This window comes from Onychomys torridus, chromosome 23 (assembly GCF_903995425.1).
Source record: "Onychomys torridus chromosome 23, mOncTor1.1, whole genome shotgun sequence".
Classification (NCBI taxonomy): domain Eukaryota; kingdom Metazoa; phylum Chordata; class Mammalia; order Rodentia; family Cricetidae; genus Onychomys; species Onychomys torridus.
Genome location: NC_050465.1, coordinates 18,205,983 through 18,218,684, shown reverse-complemented (window position 1 = coordinate 18,218,684; position 12,702 = coordinate 18,205,983). Strand labels below are relative to the sequence as shown.

The 12,702-nt window shown below is 40.6% G+C and overlaps 1 protein-coding gene across 1 annotated transcript in view; it reads left to right on the top strand.

The window, feature by feature from the left end:
• Fbxl17 (F-box and leucine rich repeat protein 17) overlaps positions 1–12,702 on the top strand; it is a 458,141-nt gene that overhangs the window by 130,148 nt on the left and 315,291 nt on the right. The window contains exon 5 of the mRNA XM_036173142.1: positions 4,157–4,264. Within this exon, the coding sequence (XP_036029035.1) occupies positions 4,157–4,264 (108 nt within the window). The remainder of the gene's footprint in view (positions 1–4,156; positions 4,265–12,702) is intronic.

The following is a 12,702-nucleotide window of genomic DNA, read 5'->3' as shown; positions in this document are numbered from 1 at the left end:
CATCTTTCAAAATCCTAAGTTAGAAAAGATTTCACATATTTATCACCTGGTCAGATGCACTGTATAAAGTGGCATTCTATACAGCATCGACAATTCTATTGAAATACAGATGTATATACACACACATATGGATAAATCTCAATAACATTTTAATAGGAAACCAGTTACACAAAAGGCTACTTAGGATGGACTCATAGGAAGGTTTCTAGATGAAGCAGAGGTCTAAAGATAGAAAATGTGTTGGGAGTACTTGCCAGAGTATGGGCCTGGAGCAGAGCTTGACCTGTATGGGCACAAAAGAGTAAAGAGGATTGCCTGCATAATGGTGTTATCTCGTTAAAATGATAGGACCTATACTTAGTTATACAGTTTTATCTTTTAAAACAAGTGCATTTATTTAGCACAATGATGCATTTTGGAACTATACAGTGAAGAAAAAAAAAGTAAGTTTCTTGGTGTTTTCATGCCAGGAATTTACTTTTAAAATGGGGAAATTGCACCTCAATATGTTATTTTAAAAATCCACTGTCTTCTTGCATTAGGACATAGTTAGCTATTCAGTCTTTTGTCTTCTAAGCCCCAAAGATAATCTTCATCCCTTGGGCAGTTTTTCTCAAGGTGTAAGGTACATGACAGTCTCCTGAAGATTGGATTAAGTGCATAATGGGATTTAGCATGTAGTTAGCAGGACCCAGGTTCCGCAGTCTGAGGAAATTCCAAGATGAGGATGACACAATGAGGCTGGTCAGAAGAACTAGACTTTGTTGAAGGTCCGTTCGACCTTGTTAACCAGAACCTGAGCATCAGACTCTCTGGAGGTTCTTTTAAAATAAAGCGGTGCAGGTCTCTAGCTAGAGATCACCAGGAGTTCCCTCAGAGTCTGATGTGTTGCTGAGTTGACAGCAGTAGAATTTTTACTTGTCTCCATCACTGTTACCTCCCAGTTCCCCTTGTAATCTAGTGTTTCCAGACGGAAACTGGGATCTCCAGAGAGTGGAGGAATAAAGTAGCATCCTTTAGTTCTGCTGGTTTTGAATTATTGCTCCTCAGTTCTGGCTGTGAATCACAAGACAGAAGAAATGTGATCAGGAGTGATGCATGCTAGTTAACAGCTAATGAGAAATTACGATTTCTCATGCTTCAGAGCGTTTTACTTGCATTGTCTTTGTGCTCATACTTTTCTCCGTGAAGTAGGTACCATTGTTTTCTCTGTCCTAGAGATAGGCATAATACAGAGAGGTGACCACAAAGGGATGCGACACCATGTGAGATTTAAAGCTAAGCACCCAGACTCCAGGGACCCAGAGAAGCTGAGACCCAAGAATACTTCCCTTCCTCTAATCTATACTTGGGTTTATACCAGAACTTCTGCGTCAGGCCACTCACTGACTGTGAGTTAGGGTTTCTGTTGCTGTGATGAAACACTATGATCAAAAAGCAAGTCGGGGAGGAAAGGGTTTATTAGGCTTCCACTTCAGCATTGCTGTTCATCACTGAAGGAAGTCAGGACAGGAACTCACACAGGGCAGGATCCTGGAGGCAGGAGTGATGCCAAGGCCATGGAGTGGGGCTGCTGCTTACTGGCTTGCTCCACATTCCTTGCACAACCTGCTTTCGTTTTTCTTTTTTTTCTTTTTTTTTTTTTTTGTGGCGGGGGGGGGGGGGGTGGGGTGGGGTGGGGGGATGGGGTGGAGTGGGGTAAGGGTTATAGAACCCAGAACCACCATCCCAGGATAGCACCACCCACCATGGGCTGGTCACTACTCTCTTGATCACTAATTGAGAAAATGCCTTACAGCTGGATCTCATGTAGGCATTTCCTCAACCAAGGCGCCTTCCTCTGATGACTCTAGCTTGTGTCAAGTCCACACACAAAACCAGCCAATGACCCCTTGTCAGCTTGACACACAAGTACACCACTATTAAGCCACTTCCCTTCCCTTCTTATTCATCCCCAAGATCTCACATTAAAAAATCATAAATAATTTTACAAATCTTTACAAAATTCGAGCACAATAGAATTTCAGACCCTTTAAAATATCCAATGTCTTTTAAAATCCAGCCGTTTAAAATTCGAAGTCTCTCACCTGTGGACTTTAGTAAAATGCTTTCTTATTTCAAGAGGAAAAAAAAATCAGGGCACAGTCACAATCAAATAAAATCAAAACCAGATTCCAGCTGCCCAATGGCTGGGATCCACTCACCATCTCTGGACTCCTCCAAAGGGGTTGGGTCACTTCTCACTGCTCTCAATCTTTTTTTTTTTTTTTTTTTTTTTTGGACAGGGTTTCTCTGTGGTGTTTTGGTGCCTGTCCTGGATCTCGCTTGGTAGACCAGGCTGGCCTCGAACTCACAGAGATCCGCCTGCCTCTGCCTCCCGGGTGCTGGGATTAAAGGCGTTCGCCACCACACTCAGCATTGCTCTCAATATTTTTATCTTTCAATCTCTCACCGAACATTTCACAGAACTCTTAACACTCAATGGCTCTTCTAGTCCCAAAATTCCAAAGTCCTTCCACAACCCTCCCAGAAGCATGGTCAGATCTGTCACAGCAACACCATACCGCTGGTTTTGTGTGTCAACTTGACATAAACTAGAGTCGTCAGAGGAAGGAGCCTCAGCTGAGGAAATTCCTCCATGAGATCCAGCTGTAAAAGGGTTCTGGGGTCTGAGTTCTTGAGTCGTCTTCTTTATCCTTATCTGAGTTCCCTTCCCTTTCCAACCTCTTCATAAAAAGACTCGATGCCAGTCTAAGGTTGAGCAGAACATTTAACTTGCTGGCCATGTACTTAACCCCTGTAACCTTGCTTTTTGGTTTTTAATTAAAGGTTGTGTTTCATTGATGCTTCCAGCGATTTTAGCGCCTTATGTATTCCATGTTGACATGATGTATTTAGAAAGCTGAGTAAGGCAAGTCCATTTTTAATTTATCAATGGCACCCTTAGTCTTATTATGCTTAAGCATGCTTTACTTTTGATGGCAGAATTAATCTTTTATCAGACTTGCCATGGATGCTGTTGATGTCTTTACTTTAGGGAAATGTTTCTGTGATTATTTTAGAGTTAATGCTGTTCACATTCTTCTATTTCCCCCTGTCTGTAGCACATAAAGAAGATGCAAATAAGAGTCACTCATACTAGAACTAATGTTAAAACAATGGATATTGTTGTCTGAAATCTAACAAAACATGTTTGGTTTCATTTTGGATGAAGAAATTGAAGTTAGAGGACTCATGTGTTTGGACTTTTTTTTTTTTTTTATAAGTTGAACTTTAAAGAGAAAGTTCACATAATTACAGAAAGATAATTTTTATATGTGGAGAAAAGTTTTCAAGATGATTGAGACAGAAATGGAGTTTCATTCTGCATTTGATTTTTAAAGCAAAACTAGTTAGAAATATTCAGAACTAATACTGTAAGTCTTTGCATCAGAGGGGCCTCTGACTTTTGAATGACTTGAGAGTCACTTGGGGCTTATTAAAAATACAGACTGTAGGGTTCCATCCCTTTTACTTGTAAGTTTGCAATAATCTCCTCAGAGGATTTCAGTGTACACTGCATTGGGGCTCTCCAGAGAAATAAGACTATTAGGAGATTTTCTTTTTTTCACCAAGGAAGTCTTACAGGATGTACATTATTCTGAAACTGAGAAGTTCAAAGCTCTATAGTTGGTATTTTGGGGACCCAGGAGAGCATATGGTATAGTAAAAGTAAGTCTGAAGGCAGTGATCCAAAGGAGGACATAGGAATAAATGTGTGGAATTGGGTATTGATGATCCTGCCCAGCTTTATAAATACATTACTAATCACTGAGCTGAACCTCTAACGGGTGAATTTTATAGCATGAAATAGTGTCAATAAAAATGTGAAGAGAAGAGAGGAAGAGACAGAGGACAAGAATCAGAGTAGCTGTTGTCAATGTATCTTTTGTTTCTCTAAAGAAGTATGAAAAGATGAGGGATAAGGGATGTAAGGTCAAGGAAGTCATTCTTAGTCACACAGATGACATTGCAGCATGTGTGTGTGTGCTGCTGATTCAGATGACCCATTGGAAAGGTTAAGGAGCCACTGTGAAGCAGACTTTGATAGGTTTCAGTCAGATCATGGGTTCATGTGATACAATCTCAAGTAACTTCCTTCATGTGTTTTTCCTAGGTGACAGACCAGTCAGTGAAGGCATTTGCCGAGCACTGCCCTGAACTCCAGTATGTCGGCTTCATGGGTTGTTCAGTTACTTCCAAAGGAGTCATTCACCTCACCAAAGTAAGTACCACAGCTCCATGTGTTTTCCACGTGTTTCTGAGTATCATGAAGGTAACTGCCACCATCAGCCATCCTCCCTTTTCTAGGCAGGCACTCCAAACACTGAGCTATATCCCAGGCCATCTTTCTGCTTCTTGTGTAGTGGCACGGCTGGACTTGAACTGAATGAGTAGCTCAGGAAGCCCTTGAACTTGCGCCCCCCCTGCATTAGCCATTGAATGGCAGGAATACAGACCTGTTACATTATGTTTAGTTCATTGTTTTGAAGCCCTGTCTTCTGTTGCCCAGCTGCTCTTGACATCATAGGCTCTGGATCTGCCTCATTCTCCTGAGTGGCTGGGCTTATGGGCATTTTCCAGTTGTGCCTGGCTCTCTGGTATTACTAAATGTAGTTGATAAGGAAAAGTTGAATTACTACAGAAGTCAGCTAGTATTTGATAAACTAAAAACCAGTTTTAGAAAACAATCTACTTTTTTTGAAACTGAATCCTTATTTTAAAATATAAACTTTGAAAAGTTTGTTTTACATTTTCATTGCTAATACTTATGAAAACATGAGTTAATGAAACTGATACGTGACAAGAATCATTTAAATTTTAAATGATGATGCTTTGTGTTTCATCTCCTCTTTTCTCACCATGTCCTAGGAGTATTTGCTTTACAAAGGGAGTGTGATCATTACGTTGACTAATCTGAATGTATAAAGTGAAAACAGACTATATGTCACAAATTTGCCTTAGAGCTCACTTGTAACCAAACATACATTTTAGAAATGATGAAGGTCTTAGCTTATTTGAAGTAGCTTTTCATTTCTCCTCCGGTGATAGGTAGGCACTAATTCTTACATCCATGTGATGGAGACAGAGGTTACCGTAAATACCTGAGTGCTGCCTTTCTTGCATGTGGTATAGCTTTAACTTATGCCACATTACTTGGGAAAGGAGAGCTGGTGTTACCTTTTGACTTGACAGCAGAATTGTGGTCCTTCCACTTTCTCATACTGATTACTAAGCCGTTGCATGGCAGCCCAGTGATGAAATAAATAGAGAAGATCGAAGCTCTCTTTATGCTTCATCTGTTTGGGTCTTTTCAAGGTTCCTGCTTAGTGAGTCACGTTTCTTTCATTTCAGGAAAATGAACAATTGTTTCTGAATTACTTAAGACTGTGCTGGTCAGGGCAGCGAATAGGCACCAGGGCTCCTTCATCACCTCCATTTTGGTCCTTGGCTCTGGCACTTATTAACTTAAGTAGGCCAATTACTTTTCAGTTTATTAACTAAGGCAATATTTGGCCAGTGCTTTCCTCAGTATTGAGACCACAGTAGGAGTGAAGTAAACGGTCATTGTTCCTATCGAAGCAAATTCTACTCTACGCAAATTGCTAGAAAATTAGTGCAAACTTTGGTTCAAAAAATTCAAATCACAGTTCTTATTTAGTGTATCTTAAAGAAAGAGAGCCTGTGGGTATATTGTGTCTGAAATGACTGATGAGGCTTAATTGTGTTCTGAGGACCAGAGCCGAAATCTAGAGGGAAGGATATGGGCTTGTATTTTCAATTATCAATCTACCAGAACATCTAGTATAACCGAGACCATATGTAACCACATATTTTTATTCATTTCCTGTAACCTTGGCCTGGAAATCTTAAGATGAATGTTTTTCTAGTCCCTTCTAATGCTGAATGTGGAAATGCCATGGGATGGACAGATTGTGCACAACTGTTACAACAACCATTTGTGGGTTTTTACGATCACTCAACGTTGTGCTCGCTAAAGACAAGACAAGATTACCAGATGACTTCGTCCTCTCTGGGTGTTTGGGATGTCTCCAAATTCTGGCATGGTGGTATTGAAAAGAGTTACTATCTGTGATAGAATAAAAGCTACAGTGAGTGCATGGCTGGAAAGCTGCTTTTGCTGGGAAGGTTCTTCTCAAGTTTGTAGCGAGGGCTTTTGGCGTGGCCTGCTAACAGGTGGAAACTTCTGGACTCCTATTAAAGCTAGTCCACGGAGTTCCCCGCACAGCGTACACTTAGATGGAAAGTGACTTGGGGTTTAGTGATGGTTAAGTGCGAGCCAAGCGGTGTTGTGTTGTGAGCATGCCGCTCTTCTGTAAAGCTGTGGAAGTCTAGTTTTATGAAACTCAGGCTTTAGGCTTAACATCTTTGCCTTCTGCTAGTGTTTTTAAGCAGTTACTAATATATTCATAAGACGTTGGTAAATATATCCAGTGCTCCTTAAAATTGTGTTTTCTTTGTTATAATATGTAATTTTTAATGAAATGATTCAGGACATATAAAAGACAATGTTGAGAGAAGTCACCTTAAATATGTTTACTTTTGATATGCTTTTAAAAAATCTCTTTTAACATATGGTTTTTGCATTTTACAAATTAAGGTCAATGGCATAAAATTGCTATACATTAATTTCTGTATAGGAAGACACACACTTGGATTAAATGATCTATCCTTAGATTAAGAATTTCTTGTACTTTAAAGAATCAAAGGATTTAGAAGTTGTTGGGGTGGGGAGACTGAAGTTACTCAGCAAAACTAAGAAATGTCAAAGATGTTAGGACATCAGTCAAGAAATTTGGGCCAGAGGGCCAGAGATTGGGGCTAAACGGAAGACTGCTGTTATCCTACTACCTCATCACCTTGGCTCAGTACCACTTTGAAATTTCAGTCTTAACTGAGCTCTCAACTTCCTTTGTGATGATTCTTGTTTCCACAAATCGGGGGAGTCTGCTAACATCAAACAGGACAGAAGTTTAGGAAACTGTCTTCCTAAACTTCTTTATCATGTCAGTGTGAGTCAGATGGAGAAAGGCAGGTCCACTGGACTGTGTTTGCAAATGTCCAGTTAGGTAAGCTAAAAGCCAAGGCTCCATGTAAACCTTGAGTGCCAGCAACTCTCCCGCAGCAGAACTGGCCTCTGCGGCAAAGTCGTTGGGTTTGTCACTTGTAAATACGAAGTTTCTTTCTCTTGCTCCCTTTAAAAACAAATTCAGGAAATGAAAGTGTACAGTTAACCCCTCCTGCTCAGATCCAGTGCTTCCGTGTATCACTTGTTGCTATAGCAGCTCCCGGGAACATGGCAGAGCACTCAGAATTCACATAAAGTGACTGCTACTGGTTTAAGTTCAAATGCTTAGAGTAAGAAAAAGAGAATTCACTGAAAGGGATTAAAACACATCAAGAATGTAAACACTGTGGGTTTATAATGACACAAACAGCCCTTGATCCTTCCAGCTAAAGTATCATAGCTGGGACCAACCCTTCAACAGACAGGGTACAGGAAAAACACTTCAAGAGCCTCACGTTGGAACGCGCCTTCAATTCTTACTCTCAGGAGGCAGAGGAGGTGAGTTTGAGACCATGCTGGTCTACATAGAACCAGGACAGTCAGGGCTAAGTAGAAAGACCTGTCCTTTTCTTTTTTTCGTTCTGGATACCAGAGAACAGTGATCCCTGAGATTTGAGAAACTAACAGAAACCCGCCGCGATTGTCTCAGAGGACTTGACTGAAGGATTTCCGGATGGCCGCCCAGGGGAGGGGAGCATCCAAAGAGCAGTAAACTGTGAGGTGACAGAACAAGGCGTCCAGGGGGTCAGTGGATTTCAGGAGGGAGTGCTGGTGTGGAGAGAACTCCAGGGAGAATGCCCTCTGCTCACCCGGCCTCCCACAGTCCCTGAGTAAGGAGCTGGACTGAAATAAAATCACGTATTTCAGATGTCGTCTGATGCTGCTAACTCTTTACTTAGGTAAAATGAGCAGAACTAAATGCCTGCGTAAGAAAAGAAGAATGCTCCCTAATCAGTGAGCTCAGTTTCCATTTAATGAAATGAGAAGGAACAGCAGACTGGAATCCCAAGTATGCCGAAGAAAGAAAGCAGTACAAATGCAAGTAGATTTAGCAACAGAGAAAACCAGTAACGAAACCTGTACTGGCTGGTTTGGTGACACAAGCTAGTGTCACCAGAGGAAGGAGCCTCAGCTGAGGAAATGCCTAGATGAGATCCAGCTTAAGGCATTTTCTTACATTAGCCCATGGTGGGTGGTCCCATCCCTGTTCTGTTGGACCTGGGTTCTCTAAGGAGATGGGTGAAGCAAGCCATGGGAAGCAAGCCAGCAAGCATCTCCCTTCCACGGCCTCTGCATCAGCTCTTGCTTCCTGGGATCCTGCCCTGTTTGAGGTCCTGTCCTGACTTCCTTCAGTGATGAACAGCAATGCTCAAGTGTAAGCCTAATAAACCCTTTTTTCCCCAACTTGCTCTTTGGTCATGGTATTCCCGTGCAGCAATAGGAATCCTTTAGGAACTTGGAAGACAAGAATGTTGAGAGAAGTGCAGAAGATGGAGGCCTGGCTTGTGATGTTTCAGAGGGAAGTTTAAAGACTCTATCTTTAGGGCCATTTGTTATTTTGAATTAGGACCCCGTGGTTCTGGTTAGCTGGGGCTGAAGAATCAGCTGTCATCATTAACGAGATACCAGAACTACTAAAGCAAAATTTCACTTTGCTAGGATACTTGATGCTGATCAGCTGGCACTAAGAAATTATCAGTGATTAAGAAGAGACCAGCATCACTGAGGTGAAATCTTCTGGAAAGTGTTTCCTGAGAGCACAGAGGAGCTGTGTTCCAGAGGCAGCCAAGGTTGTACCTCGTGCTGACATCTGGACTTAGGAAAAGCTAATGTTTTGATTACAGAGATGTAATCTAGTCTGTTTGATTGAAAAGGGAAAGATGATGAAAGTAACAATATCAGGACCTGTAGCAAGTGGAACAGACCGCAAAGGAATGGGAGGAGTGGTATTAGGAATAAACGTGTGCATGTGAATGGGGCAGAGTGGAGGAAAACTTTATATGGAATCACAAAGTAGCAAAACTCAGTTGGGAAGCACATCCAGCATGAGCTGGCAGCCCTATGGGTCAATGAGACAGAGGATCATTAGAGCCCAGGAATTGAGTGCCAGCTGGTCAACAAGGCAAGGCTATCGTTCCTGTCAAGGAGAAAAAACGGGGCCATAGATGACCAAAAGTTCTTTGTAAAGGAAGTTGCATTTTTTGCTTAAAAACCTTGTGCTAAGAGTATTCTGAGTGCAGGTGGGTTCAGTACTGAATTCTACCAAGGATTTAAAAGAGAAGAAACCAGTTCAGTAGAAGTGAGTCTGCCATTCTCTTCTCAGGAAAATCTCATAAAGATTTTACAAGGTAAGAATGTTACATGTCACTGTCTGTCATGAGTAGAGGTTCAGCCAGGTCTCGTGGCACACACCTTTAATCCCAACACCCAGGAGACAGAGACAGGGGAGTCCAGAGTTTGAGTCCAGCCTGATCTACGGAGAGAGTTCCAGGGCAGCCAGGGCTAAAAAACCCTGTCTCAAAAAACATTCAAACATACAAAAAAATGAATTGGAAAAATACCTACTATACATTTAGTAGTGATTAATACCAAAATTTATAAAAACTGAAAAATAAGAAAAGGATTAGCCTAATTTTTAAAGCTGGTAAAGTACTTGAGTGAATATTAAAATATTAAAAGAGGACGCATAAATGGCCAAAGGCTTAATATTTATCATTAATAATCATCAGAGAAATGTGTGTTAAAGTTGTAATGAGATATTACCCTATACTTGCCAGAATGGTTATTATGTTGAAGTTAAAAGATAACAAGGGTTAGTAAGATACATACTGGACAGAAGTGAACTTTATATACAACTGATGGGAATTTATATTAGGATAGCATTACATAAAAGAGTATGGAGGCTTCTCAAGGAAATATCAAAATTACCATGTGATCAGTTATCCAGAAACTGAATTCAGTATGCTGAAGAGATCTTCTCACTCCCATACCCATAGAATTATTCACAGTACCAAAATATGGAATCCACATGAGTATTAACAGATGGAAGGATAAAGATCATGAAGTCCACACCGCCTTGCCCCGTACCCAGACTTCCCGGGTCCTCCTCCAGGTTTTAATGTGTTCTCATCACAGGAATGCCAACACAGGACCAAGCTGGCATCTTCCCTGCCAGTCCTGTAGAAATGCTTGCCCATGAGAGTTACCTAAATTAAAACAACAATCATAATTAAAATTAAAACACAGGAAACGTTATGTCAAAGAATTCAAGGAGTTTAAAGAAGACACAAAGAAACAGTTCAGTGGAACCAAGAAGAACGAGTATAAGGAGAATAAATGCCTGATTGATGCCCAAGAAAACACAAAGTCTGAGGGAAACGACAAAGATGACACAGCCCGAGAAAGTGGAACTCAGTGAAGAGCAACATTGAAGGGGACTCAACCCGAAATAAAGATTGAATTGAAAAGCCCAATAGCTCACCTAGAAATTCCAAAGGAAAGCCTTAAAAGTGAATGCAGCAGGAAGATGGAATGTTGGGTCTTGAAGGTTAACTGGAGGATCTAGACCAAATAAGCAAGGAACATGAACAATTAAACAACAAAACCACACACACAGGAAAGGAACACACACAGGAACTATGGGACATTGTGAAACAACAAACAAAAACCAGAAACCCAAACCTTCCAATTACAGGCTTGGAAGAGGGAGAAGAATCTCAAGTCAGTGGCAGAGGCCAGGTCTTCAAGAGAATTATAGAAGAAAACTCCCCCAAACTAAGGAGAAAGACACACCCATAAAGATGCAAGAAGCACACAGAATACCTAATAGACAAAACCAGAAAGAAAATCCCCACAGCATATTATAGTTAAAGCACTAGCTATATGTAACAAAGATAGTGTATTGAAAGCTCTGAAAATAACATGTCACATATACAGGAAAACCCATCAGAATAACAGATGACTTCTTAAAGGAAACTGAAAACCAGAGAGCCTGGAGCATTCTGAGTCCTAAAGGACAGCCAATCTAAAATAATATATCCAGCAAAATTATCTGCCCATGATTGAAGGAGAAAGGCACTTTTTCCATGACATAAACAGCCTAAGAAATCTGTATCCAACAGACCAAACCTAAGAAAACTAGAGGAAATATTATGTGGAAGAAATGTGCATAGCAGAGAAACTGTGGGAAGAAATATGAAGCCATAGTTATGAAAACAGAATGCCACTGAGAAGACAACACCCAAAATCAACAACACAGTAACCACAAAACGCACATTTCAATAATAACTTCAAATATCAGTGGCCTCAATTCTCCAGTCGAAAAACGCAGACTGACTGAATAGATCAGAAAACAGAACATCTATCGGCTGCCTTCATGAAACGGTATAGTTTTTTTAAAAAAGGATTTCTTTATTTTATGTATATGAGCACTCTATCTGCATGTCTGAGTTTATGCCAGCAGCAGGCACCAGATTGCACTGTAGATGGTTGTGAGCCACCATGTGATTGCTGGGAATTGAATTCAGGACCTCTGGAAGAGCAACAGGTGCTCTTAACCGCTGCCCCAAACAGCATAATTGTAAAGATAGGCACTGTTTGAGAGTAGAAGAATGGGTAAACGTTCTGTAGTCAAATGACATCATTTAGGAAGCACGCATCATTATCCTAACAGGACAAAATAGACTTCAAACTACAACTAATCAGAAGAGAATAAGAATGACATTTCATTCTGATCAAAGGAACAGCTAATCAAGAAGACATTCCTATCCTAAACATATATGCATCAAACTAAGGAATGCCCAAATTCATTAAAATCTAGTACTGGAATTAAAGCACAGATTAACACTAATCTGTTAATAGGCGTTTACTGCTCTAATTGGTGCTGTGAACGTAGGAGAGAGAAATCTAAAACTGAGGCAGATTAAAGTCTCGTGCATGGCTAACTATATTAAGAGCATCAGACAATTTATACTCTGAGGATTAAGAGTCACATGAGAAAAGTGTCCAATCAAAAGGACAAGCTGCACAAACAAATAACAGTAGCTAGTTGTGATAAATAATTGAAAGCAAACTCACTCCTGCCTGCTGTACCTGGCATGGGCATGAAACCTCATTCTGAGAACAATTCCATGATTTTGAAAACAACTGAGATCACAGGACTCGTCTTGTCTTGTTTTCTTGGAAATTTCTCCCAAACACACACAATTCCCCTTGCTGACTCTGTTCTTGGATTATGTTCCAACAGTGACTTCATTACCTCACATTGTTTAATAGACAAGTCATCTGGACAGAAAACAAATAACTCAGAATTCACTGACACCATACAACATATGGACTTAGCAGAATAGTCTATCCAAACACCAAAGAATACAAATTCTGCTCAGTACCACATGGGAGCTCTTCTGAAATAGATAACACCATAGAACCCAAAGCAAATCTTTACAGATTCAGAAGGATTGAAAGCACTTCTTGTGTCTGATGTGACCACAATGCAGTAAAGCTTAGTTTGCAGCAAATAAGTTCCTTGTAACTACACAAACTCAGGGAGATTAAGCAACTCATTACTAAGTAGT